Source organism: Hyperolius riggenbachi, chromosome 2, assembly GCF_040937935.1.
Source record: "Hyperolius riggenbachi isolate aHypRig1 chromosome 2, aHypRig1.pri, whole genome shotgun sequence".
Lineage (NCBI taxonomy): Eukaryota > Metazoa > Chordata > Amphibia > Anura > Hyperoliidae > Hyperolius > Hyperolius riggenbachi.
In genome coordinates this window covers 252248053-252268276 of record NC_090647.1, presented here as the reverse complement: position 1 = coordinate 252268276, position 20224 = coordinate 252248053, and the positions used below count along the sequence as shown (strand labels likewise).

The window sequence follows — 20224 nt, the reverse complement described above, 5'->3', positions numbered from 1 at the left end:
CTACCAGAACTGGGGGCCAACCTTAGATTGGGGTACATTTTGGCCTGCAATACGAGGAGGGGGGGGGAAGGTCACATCTGCTATATATACTGGGAAGAATTCTAGGGGAATATCTGCTACCTATACTGGGGAGAATGGACCAATAACGGTGGTATGTCTGCTACTTATAGTAGGGGCATACCTGTTGCTGGGGGAACATCTGACTTCATATAATGGGGTGGGTCGGGATTGTGCACATTTGCTACCTATAGCAAATGGTCAGACCCTTCTTTCAAATTTAAGAACCCATTCTGGCCCACGAGTCAAAACATTTGCCCACCCCTGCTCTAGACTCACATTGGGTGCAACATGAGATATTTTGTGGTACTCTCCAACAAAGGCAAAATCCATCTGTCACGGAAAAGCCGTGAGAAAAGAAATGCCATCACAATTGTTTTTTTTGCACCGATTGTCATTAACTGGCTAGATCAAAATTTGATGTTTAGGGCCTAGCAGACTTCAGCCTTGGGGGTCTTCCCTTTGGCAATCTGCCCTTTCATAGCTGCTAGCAGAGTTCTATCATGAGATAGTTTTGTTTAATTACCTGGTTCAAAATGAATTCCATCAGGGAACAGCAACCCCAAATGATAAATGTTGCTGGCTCTCTTTATGGACAGGATAAACACAGCAGGGGGGCCTTTTCAGGATCTGGCCCTCTAGACACGACGGAGCGATTCAAATCTACATTGAGAATACATGGAATATGTGATTTTAGCTTGTTTAAAGAATACCGTTTATATGAGAGGTAAAAAAAAATTATATCTTTCCGCTGGTCCAGATCTAGTGAATATTTTGATATTAAATGGGTAGCGCAGACAACCCCAGAACCCGAGGTATTCAGCTACTTCATGCCAGGACATGTGACACCAACTCCGTTTGATATCATATGAACTGTCATTCTGAGGATTCTGAATCTGTGACTGTTATGTGTGTGGGAAGCGTAAGCAGAGATATGACATAGGAAACCCACCCAGAGGGTTAACCGCACCCTGTCCAACCCCTGGGCTGAACCTGAGACCCCACCCAAAAATGTGGATCAAAAAAAAAAAATAACACTTGACACAGGCTCCTCCCCCAGTCCTCCAAATTCTAGTGTCACGAAGGCATGCTGTTGCTCTGAGGACCGAGTAGCGGCCATTTTTGTTTGAACTTTACTCTGGAAACAAAAGAACTTAATGTGCATACTCAGGAGGACATTTTCACCTGAACCTAAGTATCAGTTTATTTCTTCCCTTACTTTTATTTTTATACTGCACTACTATTGTCTCCATAATTGCTGATTTTAATGATTTTCTGTATATATTAATTATTTATATTGCTTTAAATATTAAAAGACTTCTAAAAGTCATTTATCTTTCGGCTACTCCTACTATTCAGCCACACACAGAAAGAATCCTAGCCTTCTGAAGATTCGCTACTGAGAATTGTTATTAGTCATAACAGGGTGTGTTTTCCCATTAGGAAGAGATGGTGGCAGCCTAGTATTTTGTGTTTTATAGATTGCACGCCTCCTTCTAGTCTGTCTGCAGCAGAGTTCCGGCAGTTTCTGCGCACCGATTGCGACCACGAGATTGCATGGTCTGTGTGCTGAAACCGATTGGAAGGCATTGTGCATATGGCCACTAGGGGGCGTGTGTCAGCATCTTTTTTAAAAGACCTTTATTGTTGTTCCTTCCTTTTACACCAAAACTTTACATCGCCTAGTGCTGGTAAAGTCATAGCCCTAAGGACCATTTTCATTACAATTAAATCATTAAAAATACACACAAACTGCTCAAAGATGCCGGTTTGTAACTACCCACTGCCATGGATGCAGATCTGTGACTTATCTGCTATCCTCAGAATGCTGAGGAAAATGTTATCTAAAAGACACAGCAGAGTCTTCTTTTCCTCTTCCTTGTGTTGTAGGGGAAAGCTTCAGTTTTTTTTTTATCTTGCCACAGCTATTTTAGGCAACAACACACAACTCCACTGTCCCTTTGTAGGTATTTACTTCAAAACAAAGAATTCACTTCAAAACAAAGCAGAGTACTAATATAAGATGAAAGTTGCTCAACTCTCCCATCTATACCAATGAACATGCATGCTTTGTTGAAGAGCCGAACCGCCAGCAGTTGCTACCTGCTGTACCTTGAGGGGAGTTTGTGGATTTTTGTCCTGCACTTCCTGATAGTGTTGCTGTCCAGTTTTAGGGCCACCATAAAATGTGTCTTGTATATCAGCTATTTGGCTCAGGCCAAAATGAACACACTAGCAGCTATATTCAGGATGCTCATTCAGGCATTATTTTGGGGTCTGTGATGAGGCATCAGCCAGTCTCTCACGTTATACCTGTAAGCACCGATCACCTGCCTTTTCCCACCTCTACCCCCTGCTGAGACAAGAACTCTGAGCAGTATTGCATCTACAGGTCAGTTTCACAATCCCCCCAAAAAGTTGGGATCACTCTTTTCTGCTCAATAGAGTAAAGGAAGCTCAGCGCAACTTACTTACACAAACAGAAGTGAGTACAGAGGGGGAAAAAACAAAACACGTTAGCTGAAATTAAATTAATGAGGAACTATAATCAAAATGACAATAAAATTGCATTTTTTAACCAATATTCATTTATAAACTAGTTAGTTAGTGTTTGTTCTTTTTAAAATCTTGTCCCTCCCCAATTTACTTTCTGAAATTTTTCAGAGACTGCAAGATATTTAGTGCTGGCAGGTGATCTCTGTGGAATGTTTACGGATCGTTATAAAGCCAGTAGAAAATCTGTTTGGTCTCCCAGAATGCTTGGGGTGGGGAAAGAACTCTGCAGCTCAGGCTAATCCTCAGTGGAAGAGTGGGGCTACATACCCATTATACAGTATTATATAGCAATAGTGAGGGTTTCTGATGCTGAAACCAGGATGTTTAACGTAAAAGTATCCTAAATAATAAACTGCTTTCTACTATATGTCGTTACAGTTCCTCTTTAAGGGTTCACTTACACATTTGCCCTTTAAAATATTTATACCTTTTAACTTTATGTGCATTTCAGACAGACTGCTCATATTAGACATAAACATGCACGCGATGTACATTTGGCATGCTCTTTATCTGCGATTTACAACAAAGAACAGACAAGTTTAGAAGTGTAACTGAGCCCAGACTGTGGCTGCTCCCAAGTCACTTTCTTCTCCCATAAAAATCACAGTTCAAAACGATCATGGTTATAAAAAGGTCTTACATTCTTGGCAGACTCCAGGGCACAATTTAGAGCAAAGACCATATCAATATTCTGGTGACAGGATGCTAGCAAAGGTTTTGTGAACCCAACCTACAGTGGTGCTTGAAAGTTTCTGCTCCTTTACAAGGAGGGACGATATGGGGGAGTTCACAGAGGTAATCTTACATTACCATCCCTTATAGCACTGACCCCATACTAAATGGGACAGTGCTGCATTACGGACAACAGTGCACGCAGCACTATGTTCTCAGAACACACTGCTCCACATTGCACAAGTAGGACCAGCAGACAGTGCTATTCATACACTGTCCCTACATGTCAAGACAAGACAAGACAAATAACACTTATATTGCGCTTTTCTCCTGGCGGACTCAAAGCGCCAGAGCTGCAGCCACTAGGGCGCGCTCCATAGGCAGTAGCAGTGTTAGGGAGACTTGCCTAAGGTCTCCTACTGAATAGGTGCTGGCTTACTGAACAGGCAGAGCCGAGATTTGAACCCTGGTCTCCTGTGTCAGAGGCAGAGCCCTTAACCATTACACCATCCAGCCACATGCTATTGCATGTTGCTGAAATCCATTCAGCAGCTCAATAAGGTGCCCAGGGCCTTAGTGAAATGACTTTGAATGCTGTAAAGCACTATGGTTAATGTCAGAAACATTTAAATATATAAAATTAATAAGGGGGGGGGGGGGTAGTGAGATAGTTGGGGGAAAGGGAGAAACAGGAGAGAAGGATCTGCCTCACAATGTGGTTGATTCACTAATGATAACGTGCTCAAGCAGCACGAGTTAATACAAGTGAGCGCATGCTACGTGCGGAACTGTCAGCATAGCGTGCACTCTTAACGTACACGCAGTCCTTTGAGGTGCTGTGCCATGTGATGGCAGCATGACAGCGATACTTCCCTAGTTCGGCTGCTACTTGATTAACAGAATAGCTGTGCCAGGGAAGTATCACGGTTGCGCGGCACATCAAAGGATCGTGCGCTGACAGGATCAGGCGTAGCATCTGCTCGCTTTTTATTATTAACTCGCACTGCTTCAGCGCAATTATAGTTAGTGAATCAACCTTTAGGAGCGCAGCCTTCTTTAGCTGTCCTGCAGAGATACAAAAATCCAACACTAGTGGGAATGAGGGAGAGAATGGAGGGAGGAAGAAAGGGGCGACTTAACCAGTTAGGCAAGGATCAGAACATACAATTGTTTTCTCTCCTGTCCGCATTATTATCCAAATTCACAGGCTGCTGCAATACTTGACTGCTCTTCAGTACTCATTAACAACAGTATCTGCAGAGGAGTATGATTAATCAGCAGTGCTTGGCAGACAAGTGCTGCAGGCTGCAGCAGCTAGTCAATACAGGTAATGCCAATAGCCTCACTTGCCATATATCCATACTTCTGTGCCTGTAGACTCCCTAGATGCTAATCCGGCCTTTGTGAAAATAACTTGATAATTGATTGGAATACTTGGCTATGCTAGACATACAGTACTCCTATCGGATGGTGTCTGTAGTTGCCACACCACCATTTATTTTGTCGTTTCACCATCAAGACAGGTGTATGAACGGTGAACATCCAAATATTGCTATTAAAACTAAAGGACATACAAGTTTATCCACTATATCTTATACTGCCATAGAATAAACCCGTGTAAGCTGTGGACTTCCATACCTCCCCAGTACCTAACAGACTTATCATGCATTTTCCACAAACATATATTAGCTAGTTCACAGTGTGATGTAGATTACCTGTATAGGTTTTGAACTAACGCGAGCATTTGTTCAATGAACCCATGCTACTGCTATTAAGTAAATATTTAACAATTCAACAGGTCTGGAAATCCATGAACAACATCTATAATCCTGCCATTAGCGTTCACCTTTATTTATCCAGGGAACTCCCAGCAGTTAAACATTAACAGAGCTCCCTCTCTACTGTGAAGCTTGCTGATCTCTAATAATACAGGTCTATAATTACAGGTACAGATTTATGCTTCAGCTGACTCTAATGGTCAAAGAAGCATGTTTTAAAACCCTGTAGGCTTTGTTTAATTTTAAGCTCGACAGTTACAGTACTTTGTCATTATAAGAAATCTGCATAGAGTGAAGTGCAGCTAATAACAGTGTCTGGGCACCCTCGCAGACCCCCCCCCCCCCCCCAACTATTTCACATGGTGAATTAATGAATCACCTTTATTGCAGCCACATATAGTGAATGAGAAAAGGAACATAACACTGCATTGTTGAGCTGCATGAACATACATATGTACACACCCTTGTGACTGCACTACGGTCTACACCAATGTACATATTTGATCAGCGAATAAAAGTTATTGGTGAGAAACATTACAGGATGAGAAGAGACAGTCATCTTTAGAATGGTTTACTTTTCAGTGCCGCTTGCTTGTGCTGTCTTTCCAGAAGTGTGAGGGTTTCCCACATTGTGCTTCAAACTGAGGGACTCTTGGAAGCACAATTTATAATTGAATTAATTTGGCCCTCTAACAATTACTGAGAAACATGCAGCACTGGTGTGTGGATACTCCTAACCCTCTTGTCAGTTAGGCTTTTTGATTCCTGATGGTACCCATAACCTCCAAGTATTTGTAAGTTGAGAGAAACCAGAAACCCAATGGTGCAGTAGCACTGGGTAGGCTGGTATATGAAATAAGTGTATGTATATATACTCAAGGGTAGGTTGCAGAACCTGCAACTACTGTCAGAGCATGCGGGGACTTAAACCGTCCCCCAGGTGCATACATCCAAAAGAGGAACCGAGAAAAAAATGGTGTGTGGAGACATGAAACATAGAACGAGGTGCCAGGTGTTACCCGGACCTAATGCTGTTGTGTACTCCGTTTACTATTGCCTGAGGAAGCGGACTCTGCCTGCGAAACGCGTTGCGACTGCCCCCCGGAGTGTACCAATAAATTTAATTTGTTCAAAATACACAGCTTGTTGTGTCTACTTGCTGGAGGTAAGTCCACCACTGCCTCCTCAGCAAATTTTAAACTTTTTAAATAGTGTTTTTATTCTTTTGGCGCCTCTGTTCTTGTCATAATGAAACATAAAACGTTATTTACCGTTCTGAAGTGCTAAATACAGTCCAATTTTAAAACGCTAGATGGTGCCATTTAATATAATGGTTAGTAAGAATACATAACCTATTTTGGTTCCTGGACGTAGAAACTACGTCCAGGAACCATGCACGCTCCTGACCCGCGGTTCGTTGAATCTGCTTAACATCACTTTTTTCTTTCTTTCCCAATTTGATACATTGCACTGCTGTTTATGGAGTGATAAAAGATACGTTTAACAATACTTTTATGAAGTAAAAGTTTTGCACTATAAATATCCTAACTGTATAACATATGCAAGGTTCGAAAGGAAGTGGGGCCGCAGATTAAGGATAAGAGACAAGGAGTCAGTAGCAGCAAACTGACGAAAAATAGCGCTAGTGATTAGTCAAAGAGAAGTCTTCTGTTTGACTAATAGCGCTATTTTTCATCAGTTTGCTTCTACTGACTCCTTGTCTCTTATCCTTAATCTGCATTCCCACTTGAGTACCACTTCCTTTTTAAACTTTGCATACCTTATGCAGTTGTGATATTTATAGCACAAGACTTCATAAAAGTATTTTTAAATTAATCTTTAATTACTTTAATTAAGGCATCTAGGTCAATTAAAATGTTTTAAAAAAATAAGCATTGACTGTAGCCAAACCTAAACAAAAAAAATTCGCAAAGTTCGGTGCCTTACCACTGTGCTACAATGTTTAACTGTATTTGCATATTTCCCTGCGCCATAATTTCCTAATCCAGCCTGCCAATGCGCCATAATGATGCAATTACAGAACGCTAAATAGTGTTTTACATTAAATTGAATGGCGGCGCCATTTTTTCCTGCTACGCCCCCAGGTCTGTTGCCGCCGATGCTGGTTGATCACTTTCCTTGGATAGTTTAGAGCAGGTATAGGGAACCTATGGCTCGGGAGCCATATATGGCTCTTTTGATGGCTACATCTGGCTCACAGACAAAATCAGTAGGGGTTGATTCACTAATTTACACTGCTCAAGCAGCGCAAGTAAAATTTTCAAAGTAGGCATGCTACTGCTGTAAGCATGCACCACTAACTTACTCGCGCTCCCCCCAAAATGAACAGCTGCTCCAATTGTCCCACTTTGGACCTTGTCAGGTCAAGTGACTTTGTAGGACAAGATCCCTGCACTTTGATTGTCCCAACATGCTGCCTGTCACTTGACAAGCAGCCTATTGGGGTAAAGTGCGGGGATCTCGTCCTACAAAGTGAATCAACCCCCAAGTCAGCTAGCTAATTATACAAGCTGTTAGTCTGTATTTCTCCTGTCTGACTCTCTGGGAAATTGCTGATGTAGCTGAAACCCAAGAGAAGCTGTAGACATGTTTGATCCATTCGATGCCCGGTGGATTAACTGTATGCACATCACCATGGCAACAGGGACAGCCCTCTGCTGTGCATGCGCACTATCCCAGTTTTAAACATATTGTATGGCTCTTAGGGAAATAAATTTTAAAATATATGGCGTTTATGGCTCTCTCAGACAAAAATGTTCCTGCCCCCTGTATGTGTGTGTGTGTGTGTGTGTGTGTGTGTGTGTGTGTGTGTGTGTGTGTGTGTGTGTGTGTGTGTGTGTGTGTGCGCGTGCGCGTGCGTGCGTGCGTAGATAGATATATATATTTATATTATCTCATTTAGGCGTGATAAGTAGTAAAAAAAAAGTTATTGGCGAATGAATGGGAGCACCGCTGATATGTGAAAATTGCTCTTGACCTGAAGTGGTTTAAAGGACAACTGTAAGAAGAGGGATATGGAGGCTGCCATTTTTATTTTCTTTTAAATAATACCACTTGTCTGGCTATCCTGCTGATCCTCTGCCTCTAATTCTTTTAGCCCTAGACCCCGAACAAACATATACAGATCAGGTGTTTGGGCCAGTGCACACCAAAAACCTCTAGCAGATCTGCAAAACGCTAGAGGTTTTTGAAGCAGATTTCAGAGCGATTCTAGGCATGTTTAGAGAAGTTTTCTAAACATGCCTAGCGTTTTTTGGAGCGTTTTTGTGTAGCGGATTACAAATATTGTTACAGTAAAGAGGTTACTGAACAGCTTCTGTAACAAATACACCTGAAAAAACGCTCTGATCTAGCGTTTTTCAGCGCCATTTTCCCCTTTTCTATACCTTAACAATGAGGCAGAAACGCCTCAGAAATCAAAAAAGTGCTGCAGCCCCTGAGTTTGCGTTAGTGGAAAAAAAACGAGCCGCTCTGGTGTGCACCATCCCATTCACTTTCATTAGCCAAGCGGTTTTTACCCTGCAAGCGTTTTAAAAAACGCTCCAGATCCACTCTGGTGTGCACCAGCCCTTTATGACATTGTCAGATCTGACAAGATTAGCCACATACTGGTTTCTCATGTTCAAACACTACTGCAGCCAAATATATCAGCAGGGCTTCCAGGCAACAGGTATTGCTTTAAGGAAATAACATGGCAGCCTCCATATTCTTCTCACTTCAATTGTCCTTTAAAGGTAAAATAGAGTTATAAAGTAGACAGTGCTGTGGGTTAAATACGTATGTGCTGGGAGTATTCCAGTACTCCCCATACTGTGTGGTCTTTTCATTAATCTATTCCTGCTTTGTGTTCTCCTAATTCAGTATGAACTAGTGGTGCCATATGCCTCCAGCAGATTACACAGCAACGAGAGCTGGAGGTTTCATGTCTTTTCCTTCACTCACATGCAGTTATTAATTTATACAGCACAGTCACCTTCCGTTCTAAAATGAATAATATTGAAGCTACAGCACCAAAGCATGTAACATTCATAGAAAAAAAAAACCTTTGCTTTTGGCAGTTTGTTGATAATCCCATTTCTAGCTGGCTGTTTTCACTGGCACCCAGAGAAATGATGAATGGAATAATGAGAATGAAAATGGAAACTATTTCATAATTATCACCCTGGCTTTCGGGTCGCTTACATGATTTATAACAAGGATTACTTTGGTTTTAATGCCCAGGCTTAACCCAGAGGCTCAGTAGGTCACGTTTCTTCTCAAACCTATTTAGGAATTGTAGCTACAGCAAACGAATTGAAAAGTAAAATACACTAAGACAGGCGCACGTTTCTGTGTCATGTAGAACCACCAAGTAATCCACAGTCCACACTTGCTGAGGAATTTAAAAACTGGCAAAACAGAAACTGCTGATAGCTGGACAACAGGATTTCATAAAAGACACAAATATAAACCTAACAAATCTATGTAATAATATTTAGCAGGGCTACAGGCAATCTTACAGATCTGGGCCTCAAAATCTTCCTACAGGAAATATAGGAATTGTACCAATGTTTCTAGCACATGCAAGCAGCATTTTTGCTGCAGTGCACATAGACCTGCAATGTTAAATGTCCTCCAATGACAACTACTACTCAGAAAGATGGTCAATTAGATGCTTGGATTTAGGTCAATATAAGTAAAACTTCCTGTGGCATTGGATTGGCCCAATTTAAAGCTGCATAAAATGTACATGAATGTTGAAAAATATTGCAATTTACTGATTCAAACAGTCCACTATCATTCCGGTCCCCAAGAAGCAGGGAAACTCCGAACTCAACAATTTCAGGCCGGTGGCCCTCACCTCCAACATCATGAAAACCTTTGAAAGAGCAGTTCTGTCCCACATTAAGCTCGACGCCACCCCCCTATTAGACCCATTCCAGTTTGCATACAGAGCAAACAGATCCACTGATGATGCTATCAACATCTGTTTAGAGCTTGTAAACGATCACTTGGACAAATACACACGTATGCCAGGATCCTTCTACTAGACTTTAGCTCGGCTTTTAACACCATCTGCCCCCGCATACTGCAGAGCAATCTGGAAGAGCTAAATGTCCATCCCACCCTTCGCCTGTGGATCACTGACTTCCTGACCAACAGGTCTCAAGTCGTGAAGCTAGGAGATGTCATCTCTAAACCAAGGGTAACAAACACGGGGGCCCCACAAGGCTGTGTCTTATCACTGATCTTATTCTCCCTCTACACAAACAACTGTAGATCCAGGGCAAACTCTGTCAAGGTCATCAAATTTGCGGATGACACCACCATCGTTTGCCTGGTGACCAACAACGACGAACAGGACTACCGCTGGGAGGTCGACAGAATATGCCAGTGGTGCAGGGATAACAGACTGGTCCTTAACACAGCCAAAACTGTTGAGGTGATAGTAGACTTCAGGAGGCATGCTCCCGCCCCCCCCCACCAATCCACATTGATGGCTTTGAAGCTGAGCGAGTGGCCAGCATTCGCCTCCTGGGCACCACCATCTCAAATGACCTGACCTGGAAGGAAAACCCCACCTTAACTCAGAGGAAAGCCCAGCAGAGGCTGTTCTTCCTCCGACAACTGAAGAAGTTCGGCATGGCCCAGGAATTGCTGACGAACTTCTACACTGCCACCATAGAGTCCGTCCTCTGCTCTTCGATTCTTGTATGGTACGCTGGATCGTCCAACAGGGATAGATACAAACTTCAGAGGATCATTAGATCGGCGGAAAGGATCATTGGGAGACCACTCCTCTCACTCGACTGCCTACATATCTCCAGGCTACGCTCCAGAGCACTGAAGATTGCCGGTGACCCCTCACACCCTGGTCACCGCTTTTTCATCCGTCTACTGTCAGGCCGCAGGTTCCGAGCCATCTACGCAAAAACGTCGAGGCACAGTAACTCCTTTTTCCCCTCTGTTGTGAACCTCCTGAACTCACTTGACTGAACTAGCGAACATAACTCTATGCTGAATCTGGACACTGACACTGATCACTTTACTGTATTCTATTGCCCATTTTGCACCCCTGTTGTTGTATATAGTATGGACTGTTCTGCACTTTTTGTCTTGTACTTCCTGTGTTTACTATGAGCAAGTGTAAGGTGCCAAACCCAATTCCGGGCATGACCCAGTCGTGCTTGGCGAATAAATTTGATTCTGATTATCTCTAATGGCTGCATCTAGGATAGATGTGAAAAATACAGGTACTTAAAAAAAAAAAAAAAGTATGGGAAAAAAAAAATAAATCAAAGTAGTAAAATGATTTTATAAAATATTATGTCAGAAGAACCATCCTTTATGCACATACTCGTCTGCATACATACAAATAGAATTTGCAATCACAGCTGGAAAAGCACATATTTTTCCATATACATTGTAAACCACATTTAAAAAACCCTGTTATAAAAACAACAGAATCAGTGCATTAACAAACAAAATCTTTATCTTAAAACTTTATCTTAAAGCTTACCTGGATTGAAAAGTGACATGATTAGATAAAACATGTATACACAGCCAGGGCCGGATTTTCCATGAGGCATTGTAGGCGTGTGCGTACAGGTGCCTGATGATTGAAATGAGGCTCACTCCCCTCCCGCCTCCCAGTCTAGGGTGCTGTGCCTATCGGCTCCTGTGATGTTAATCCGGGCCTGTACACAGCCCCAATTCTATTTAGAACTAGTTCGTGTTCATTTTACTTCCTCTCTCACCAAGAGGCTAGGTTCAGTTGGCTTTGCATTGCATTCCCTGAAACCGCAGGAAGGCAATGCAGTGAAATGGGAAATCAGCACTGCACATTATCCGTGGATTACGCCATATACAGTAAGGCATACAGTTAATGAAAAATATGCTTTACTGTAGCACAACCTGTTGCAACTCTAAAATCACTATTTTAAGGGCGGTTTTACAGCTGGCCAGAGTGCTGCAGTGCAATGCTCCACATCCGTTGCATGGCAACATAAAAAAATAGATGCATATGACCCTGTGGCAGAGTGCATTGACAGTGTCTCATGCATAGCGCCGCAAACCCACCTTACAAGCATTGTCTGCTGGATAGCGTACAGGTAAGTGCTCTACCTTTGACCTGGAAGACCAGGGTTTGATCCCTGGCTAGAGTCAGTACCTATTCAGTAAGAAGTCCTTGGGCAAGATTCCTAACACTGCAGGGTGGCCCCTTAGTGGCTGCAGCTCTTGAGCGCTTTGAGTCCAACAGGAGAAAAGCGCTACTCAAATGTTCAGATTATTATGTCTACCATATCCTTTTTCAAAGTGGGACTTGGTTATTTGGCTCCAACAGAGAGCTAATCAGCATGGTTAAACCGTTATTAAAACAGAACAGACTTACCCGAGAGACAGACATCTGGTTGGTTGTCAAGGTGCCAGTTTTGTCAGAACAAATAACCGATGTACAGCCAAGAGTTTCCACCGATGGAAGGCTCCTAACAATTGCATTCTTTTTAGCCATCCGACGTGTACCCAGGGCCAAGCAAGTGGTGATGACAGCTGGAAGGCCCTCTGGAATTGCTGCAACAGCCAGAGCCACAGCAATTTTAAAGTAGTAAATAGCTCCACGAAACCAAGATCCTCCATGCACAGGGTCATTGAAATGACCAATGTTGATGACCCAAACGGCCACACAAACAAGGGATATTACTTTAGATAGCTGCTGTCCAAATTCATCCAGCTTCTGTTGTAGTGGAGTCCTCTCTGGCTCTGTTGCAACCATCTGGTTACGGATCTTTCCAATCTCTGTGTAAACACCTGTTGCAATCACAATACCAACGGCCTTTCCAGCAGCAATATTGGTTCCCTAAAATGTACAGTCAAACAGTCAGCCACTGTAAGAGGACATGTATAAAAAACATCTACATGACTAAAATGTATTGCAAACAAGATGAATGGTATTAAAAAAACGCAAGGTGCAGATGTTTCTTTCTTATAACAGTGCCAATGTTTTTGTGTACCGCAAATCAGATATTGCCCCGTAAACAGCTATACAGGTTTGTGCCCTCCTCCCCCATCCCTTACTATAATAGTTTTCTTCTCTCATGCACACAATGGGCCATGTAACCCCAAGGATTTAGGATACTCTGGGGTTGAATCACTAAAGGCCAATAAAGATGTGGAAATCTGCACATTAATTACCGCAGGACACCATACCTTACTGGATGCTCAATTCACAAAACCAACATAATTATCTCACACATGAGCAGATGAACTATCATTCCTGAATTGCTCTGATGAAGCCACAGAGTCTACAGGTGCAATTTCCAACCAGCAGGAGCTCTCCAAGATACGTCACAAAAATAAAAACTGTTCAGGTCCCCTTGCAAAGCTGTACTAACTTCAGGAATGCATGATATTTTCGTGTGCTGGAAGATTGGCGGGGGGGGGGGAGGGATTTGCTATCAGTCTTTGCTGACAGGTATGGTGGGCCAATACAAAGCTAGCAAGGAGGTGGGGCTTGAAAGATCACATGATCTTTTTCAGTTGGTATAGTCACATATTAATGGTTGCAAACTTTTTTTCCCAGCAAATTGCGATGAACAAGAACCACAAATAATTCTAAGCTAAGCTAGTCTTTGGTAATCTTACATATTAGCACAGCTCACTGTGCATTATCAATTAAGCCTTGCTTCCTGCATAATTTAATTTACTCTATAAGTTACAAATGAGGAAAACTTAGCAGATGACAATGTGCCTTAAATTCTTAATTTATTCCATATGACAGAATTTATGTCCAATCTTGCAAACAAACAGTAATTTATATGCTAAATGATACAGAAAATGAGCAGAAACTTTGCTCACATGTGAATCATGAGATGACTGTCCACCAAAATATCAGTTAAAACATGCATCCACTAAAACTATCCCATCTCAAACATTTTACTCCACCTATAGGAGTGATTATTTGCAGATGTTGGTGTTCATTTCTAGTAAAGATTATAATTTGTTAGGCTTCAGAGCTTTAAAATGTTAAATTACAGTACAAGTAGAAATGTACATTGCCTAATGATCAGGTTTGGTAATACACAGAACTGAGCTGAAACATAAGCAAAAAAAACAAAACAAAAACTAACACTTATTTGAGATCGTATCATGAAACGCTCCAACTAATTTTATTGCCAAAGCACAACCTACGTATATGTGAGATCAGATACCTGCCTGAACCCTGATCAATTTGCTATCAACATTTATCTGTATCCTTCAAAATAGGTAATGGTTTCTTGTAAGCAGGAAGGTTTACAATTTAACAGGTCTCTGAAGGAAGCAATATTCAGGTCTCTTCCTGGTCATCAATAGAATTCACCTCAAAAACCTTTGGAAAGAGTCTTCGGTCCTGCTGCACCCAAACTCTTGGAACTCCTTACTAATCCCTATCAGGACAGCTCCATTCCTGTTGATGGTTTCTAAACTAGATTGAAGGCCACTGGTTAGGTTCGGCTTTTACGGACATGTAGCTTTCTTGCGCTTTAAAATAATCCACTTGCTGCTAATTACTGATCAGAGACACGTCTTGCATTTTGAGTCCCAATGGTCAAAAGCACTTAACAGGTGTTGACAAAATCTGCCACACTGCTGATCGATGACCTTCCAATCAATTATGTCCAGTTTATTGACATGTAGCACTAAAGACTGGGAGCTAATGCAGTTTTGTACTGCACTGAGCAGAACAAAAAGAGTAAGGGGGGAGGTTGGATTTTTGTTGAATCTAAACTAATCTTATAGCTCCTTTATAGTACATATACATTTGTCTAATTGGGTCATTATTGATTTTCTTCACTCCGATATATTATATCCCCAAAAAAATTATAGTGAAGTCAAACTATTACAGTAGTTGACCGAGCAGGGATGTGTCTCCTGGCTGCTTATTCGTTCATAGCCTTCTCCCTTCTTGCGCAGAGATACATTCACATACAGATATAGAATATAAATAAGATCTATATAATCACTAGTTCCCAATGGCCTTTCCTTGCACATCTTTCAGTATGTACTAACCATTTCATACCAGTGGTTAGCACCAGATGACCATTTGTTTGGAAATGCTCAAGCCCAGTTGTCTAGCCATCATAATTTGGCCCTAGTGAAATATTATTTTGCTTGCCAATTCTTCCCATATCCAACATATCACTCTGACAGTTCACTTGGTGTCCAATATATTCCACTTCTTGACAGATGCATTTGTATAATTTTTATAGTGGAAATTTAACCCCAGTATGTAAAGTATAAGTTGTTACACTATGCTTATACAAGCAGTAATTACAATTTAACCGACGCTACTTACAGAAAACAGCATGTTCTTCTTGTCTTGGTTAACGGCTCTAGGATCTGGGACAGGATCTGTGTGCTTAATCACTGACACAGATTCTCCTATAAGAAGGAAAACTAGTCCATTAATAATTCATATTGCTTTACATAAATGCATTTTAATACAACACCACAAGATCATGTCAAGCAGCTTTGACCACATACTATGTAAGGCATTCAGCTCCCTCAAAAGTGTTCCGTGATGTGTAGTTAGAGGTGTGAAATGAAATACAATACAGCTTTATAGTTTTTGTTTTTTTTTGTTTGGGGGGGGTGGGGGGGGGGGGGGGTTCATATGCAATCACCAGAATTAGAGAACGAACCAGATTACAAGGAACAAGTCAGATTCTGTGAGGCCATGGCTAAGTAATTCATTTAACGTCAATTATTCAAGAATTTGCTCCAGGAATTCTATCGGCCTTGTGCAAAGTTATGGTTTAGCTTTCTCCAATTCTGGTTCTGTAAGCTCGCCTCGTCTTTACCTTCAGGGATCTTTCATATGATTGGCTGACAGCAGTACACTTGTCAGCAGCTCTTTTTTTATGAGCAGAGCACCTGCAGCCAGCTGCAAGCGTCCCTCACTTGGTGATGTCTCGCATGTGCATCTGAGCAGGCAGCAGCAGCCCCTGGACACTACATGCTGCGTTTGTTACCACGCAGTAACCACACCGCGTGACAACCGCTGACGTGTTTGTGGCTACAAATGTCCTCATTCACTTGCATTATTTTGCTCCTGGCAATCAGGAGCAAAAAATGGCAAAAAAAACGTACATGCCATTTATGTATAAGAGCCTTCAGAGTTTAGCCCTCATTGAACCCCACCCAGAGTGGCCTGTGGCCGAACATCAGGGACTAACACTGTAGATTTACCTTTACCTTAAGAAGAGAAGTACCCTGTGAGCGTGGTAATTTACCCATTTCTGAGAGAGAAGAAAGGTACTGTTCAAGAGGGGTAAAATAAGCCATCTATGTAATGTATGTTGACTAAAACAACCATCTATAAAAAAGGGGAAGGGGTGTTTTAAGCACAATCTACTCCTTCATTTAGCATCCACATTATGGATTACAATTACTTACAACTGCCTAGGTATCGCTCTTACTCATTGCAACCTAATACATTGCTTTGTATGAGTGATGAAAAGCCTTCTACAACACAAGATGGTGTCCTTTTTCTTAAGATATTTGATAGATTTTAATGCTCACCTGTCAAAATGGACTGATCCACGCGTAATGTTGTAGATCTGATCTCAATGATGCGGATGTCAGCAGGCACTTTGTCACCAACTGAAATTCAGAGAAGGTTTAGTGAAATGTATTTCTTACTAAATCGTTTACTATAATGTGTATAAAAAAAATAAAAAATAAGAATAAAAAAAAAAAAGAATCTAGTTATGAAATACAGCAGTGAAGACTTTTTTCCCCTTTAATATAAAAGACATATGAACACAATAGTACTGTATTCATAAATTGCCAAAATAAGAAAAACCACATGTATTTACAAGCATCATAGTTATCCTCTATAACAGCCCTGTCCAACTGGCGGCCCGCGGGCCGCATCCGGCCCGCCAGACCTCCTGTTGCGGCCCGCTCCTCTCCCCGAGAGGCAGGCATGGCGTGCGCTATGGGCGCCATGCCTGCTCCCTCTTGTGTGGCCTCTCCTGTGTCCCCGCTGCCTCACAGCTCAGCTCAGACCTCACAGATCGCGGCGACAGGAGGCAGACAGAGCGCGCTGCGCGCGCATAACACCCGCACGGAGTACGTCACATGTGGAAGGGAAATCAATCACTTCCGCATGCGACGTTCTGCCGCGCGGGTGTTATGCGCGCGCTCTGCTTGTTTCAGTCGCCGCGATCTGTGAGGTCTGAGCTGTGAGGCAGCGGGGCACAGGAGCGAGGCAATGGACGCTGACTGGGGGGGCACCTGTCACTTACTGGGGGGCACCTGTCACTCTAACTGGGGGGAACCTGTCACTCTAACTGGGGGGCACCTGTCACTCTAACTGGGGGGCACCTGTCACTCTAACTGGGGGGCACCTGTCACTCTAACTGGGGGGGGGGGGGGAACACCTGTCACTATCTAACTGGGGGGGGGGGGGAGACACCTGTCACTATGTGACTGGGGGGGCACCTGTCACTATCTAACTGGGGGGCACCTGTCACTAACTGGGGGGCACCTGTCACTAACTGGGGGGGCACCTGTCACTAACTGGGGGGGCACCTGTCACTAACTGGGGGGGCACCTGTCACTAACTGGGGGGGCACCTGTCACTAACTGGGGGGGCACCTGTCACTAACTGGGGGGGCACCTGTCACTAACTGGGGGGGCACCTGTCACTAACTGGGGGGACACCTGTCACTATCTAACTGGGGGGACACCTGTCACTATCTAGCTGGGGGGACACCTGTCACTATCTAGCTGGGGGGACACCTGTCACTATCTAGCTGGGGGGACACCTGTCACTATCTAGCTGGGGGGACACCTGTTACTACCTCATCCGGCCACACCACAGCATCACCGCCAGCCCGGCCACAGCAGCACCGCAAGGCCTTTCAGCCCACACATCATCACCAATCTGGCCGAAAACACTATTGCCAGGCACAGTAGCCAGTAGAGGAGAATACAGAAGCCAGGTAAGAGGTGTCTACCATATTAAAGGGGCATTCTGCCTATTTATGTGAAATGCTCTCTATTTATGTGCCTCATGACTGCTGAATTTGTCTTGTTGGGGGCCTCATTTGTTGGGGGCATCACGATTGCTGAATTTGCCTTGTTGGGGGCCTCAAGATTGCTGATTTTGTCTTGTTGGGAGCCTCATGATTTGTTGGGGGCCTCATGATTGCTGAATTTGTCTTGTTGGGGGCCTCATGATTGCTGAATGTGCCTTGTTGGGGGCCTCATGATTGCTGAATTTGTCTTGTTGGGGGCCTCATGATTGCTGTATTTGTCTTGTTGGGGGTCACATGATTGCAAACTGCGAGACTATGGAAAAGCTGAATCATCATCATGAGACAATAGCATTAAACCTTTTTTAGCTTTTTAAAACAGAAAATAAAACTGGGAGGTTCTAAAAAAAAATAATACATTTTTCAGGAGTAGGATGGATGAAATTGTTTATCTTCAGAGTTTATTTTCAACTTGGATTTTCCATAATGTTCATGTATGAGTTAAAACGTTTGTATGTAGTTTAAATTGCTGTTGCCACTTTGCGATAGATAAGTGACTTTTGGGTTGCAGTTTGGACACTCGGCCTCCAAAAGGTTTACCACCACTGTCCTAATCTATTGCTAAGTTCATGTAAATTTGCCTCCACCCGTGGCCACACCCGCATTCTGGTCCATGGCCACACCCATTTTTCGGCGCGGCGGAACCCTCGTGTTTTCTGGCGCGCACACAACTTCGCCATTATTTTAAATAGAATTTTGTGAAAAGTGCTGCCAATCTAACTGTCCTTTAATCGCATTTTTTTCCGGGGGGGGGGGGGGTCTGCGGCTCTAGCAAGACCCTTCGGCCCTCCACCATGGGGTCTGAAAAAAAATGGCCCCCCATGCCCATGAAGTTGGACAGCACTGCTCTATAATAAACTCCCCGTGTCTCTGCGTCCAGCTGTCCCTGTGTCCCCGTTATTTGCTACTGCCCAAGTGCGCAATACGGACAGCTGGACGGGACCAAGGAGCGAGGCGGGCAGGCGCATGCGCACTGGCGGCGGTGGTAGAAAAAAAGATCTAGAGCCCGTTTTTAAATGGGCTTGGGTCTACTAGTCATATACAATAAAATGCAAGTGTCCCTGCGTCATCAACTGAATGGTTGTGTGTCCCTGGCTTTTTTGTACTGAGCATGTGTGCAGCCAGGGCAGTTAGGACACAGGGCCGGATCTGACAGTTTACTGTGTATGGTTCACAGAGGTTCTCATTGCATTGTGGGAAATAACAGCTTTTTCCAACTGCCAAGCAAGCAGCTCCCTTGTGTGCATATACTTCAAACAGTGGTGGGGAACGAGCAAGCGAGACGCATGTGTGCGCGCATTGCGGGGGGGGGGGTAGCAGCTGTGACCTAGCGCCCGTTTATCGGGCGGGCATTTTTACTAGTATATTATATAATAAACAGTTTTTTGATTTTATTATGTTACTGTATTAGGGCCGGTTCACACTGTAGCAAAAAATGTTCTGTTAAGGGAAACAAAATGGAACATATCACACCAGATGCAAACAGATCCTATGTTTATCAGTAGGATCCATTCACATGAGTCCATTTGAAATGGATCCGTTCAGTCCGTTCCACTGGACCTCATATATAGGGCGGTCCGCAATAATTTTGAAACAAGTGAGGCGTCGCGTTGACCGATCGCTAACCAAAATGGATGAAAAACGGATGCCCAATAAAAACAGATCAGTTTGATGGATCAGTTTTTACTTGGATCAGTTTTGATCCATGCGATGGAACCGGCTCTTACTTTGTGAAATCAATGCACTTTCTGCAGTTACACCCTCTGAGGTGATAACTCAAATCAAACAAGGCAAATTCTGAAACCAGTCATCTTGATTAGTGTAAACTATAAGTATTAACTTAGAAAACTTTTCAAATAGAAAATCCTTTCTGTTGCTGAGCTGGCTGCAGCTGTGCAGCTAACTACACAGCCAGTTATTTCCCATTACCAAAGATGTGGTCTTACAGCAGTTCCTGTGAACTACAAAGTCCCACCTCCTCATGGTTTGCACTGTAAAGCAAGGAAAGTAGGAAATATAGCTTGGCACCTATTGTTTTTCCTATCTGGTGTGTCACATGATCACACTTGACTAAGTTGCCCA

The 20224-nt window shown here is 43.1% G+C and overlaps 1 protein-coding gene across 1 annotated transcript in view; it reads right to left on the bottom strand.

Annotated features, from left to right (window-relative positions):
• Positions 1-20224, bottom strand: part of ATP2A3 (ATPase sarcoplasmic/endoplasmic reticulum Ca2+ transporting 3) — a 231029-nt gene that overhangs the window by 95155 nt on the left and 115650 nt on the right. Inside the window, exons 6-8 of the mRNA XM_068268507.1 lie at positions 16623-16703; positions 15397-15482; positions 12457-12921 (exon numbers count right to left, since the gene is read on the bottom strand). Coding sequence (XP_068124608.1) covers positions 12457-12921; positions 15397-15482; positions 16623-16703 — 632 coding nt within the window. The remainder of the gene's footprint in view (positions 1-12456; positions 12922-15396; positions 15483-16622; positions 16704-20224) is intronic.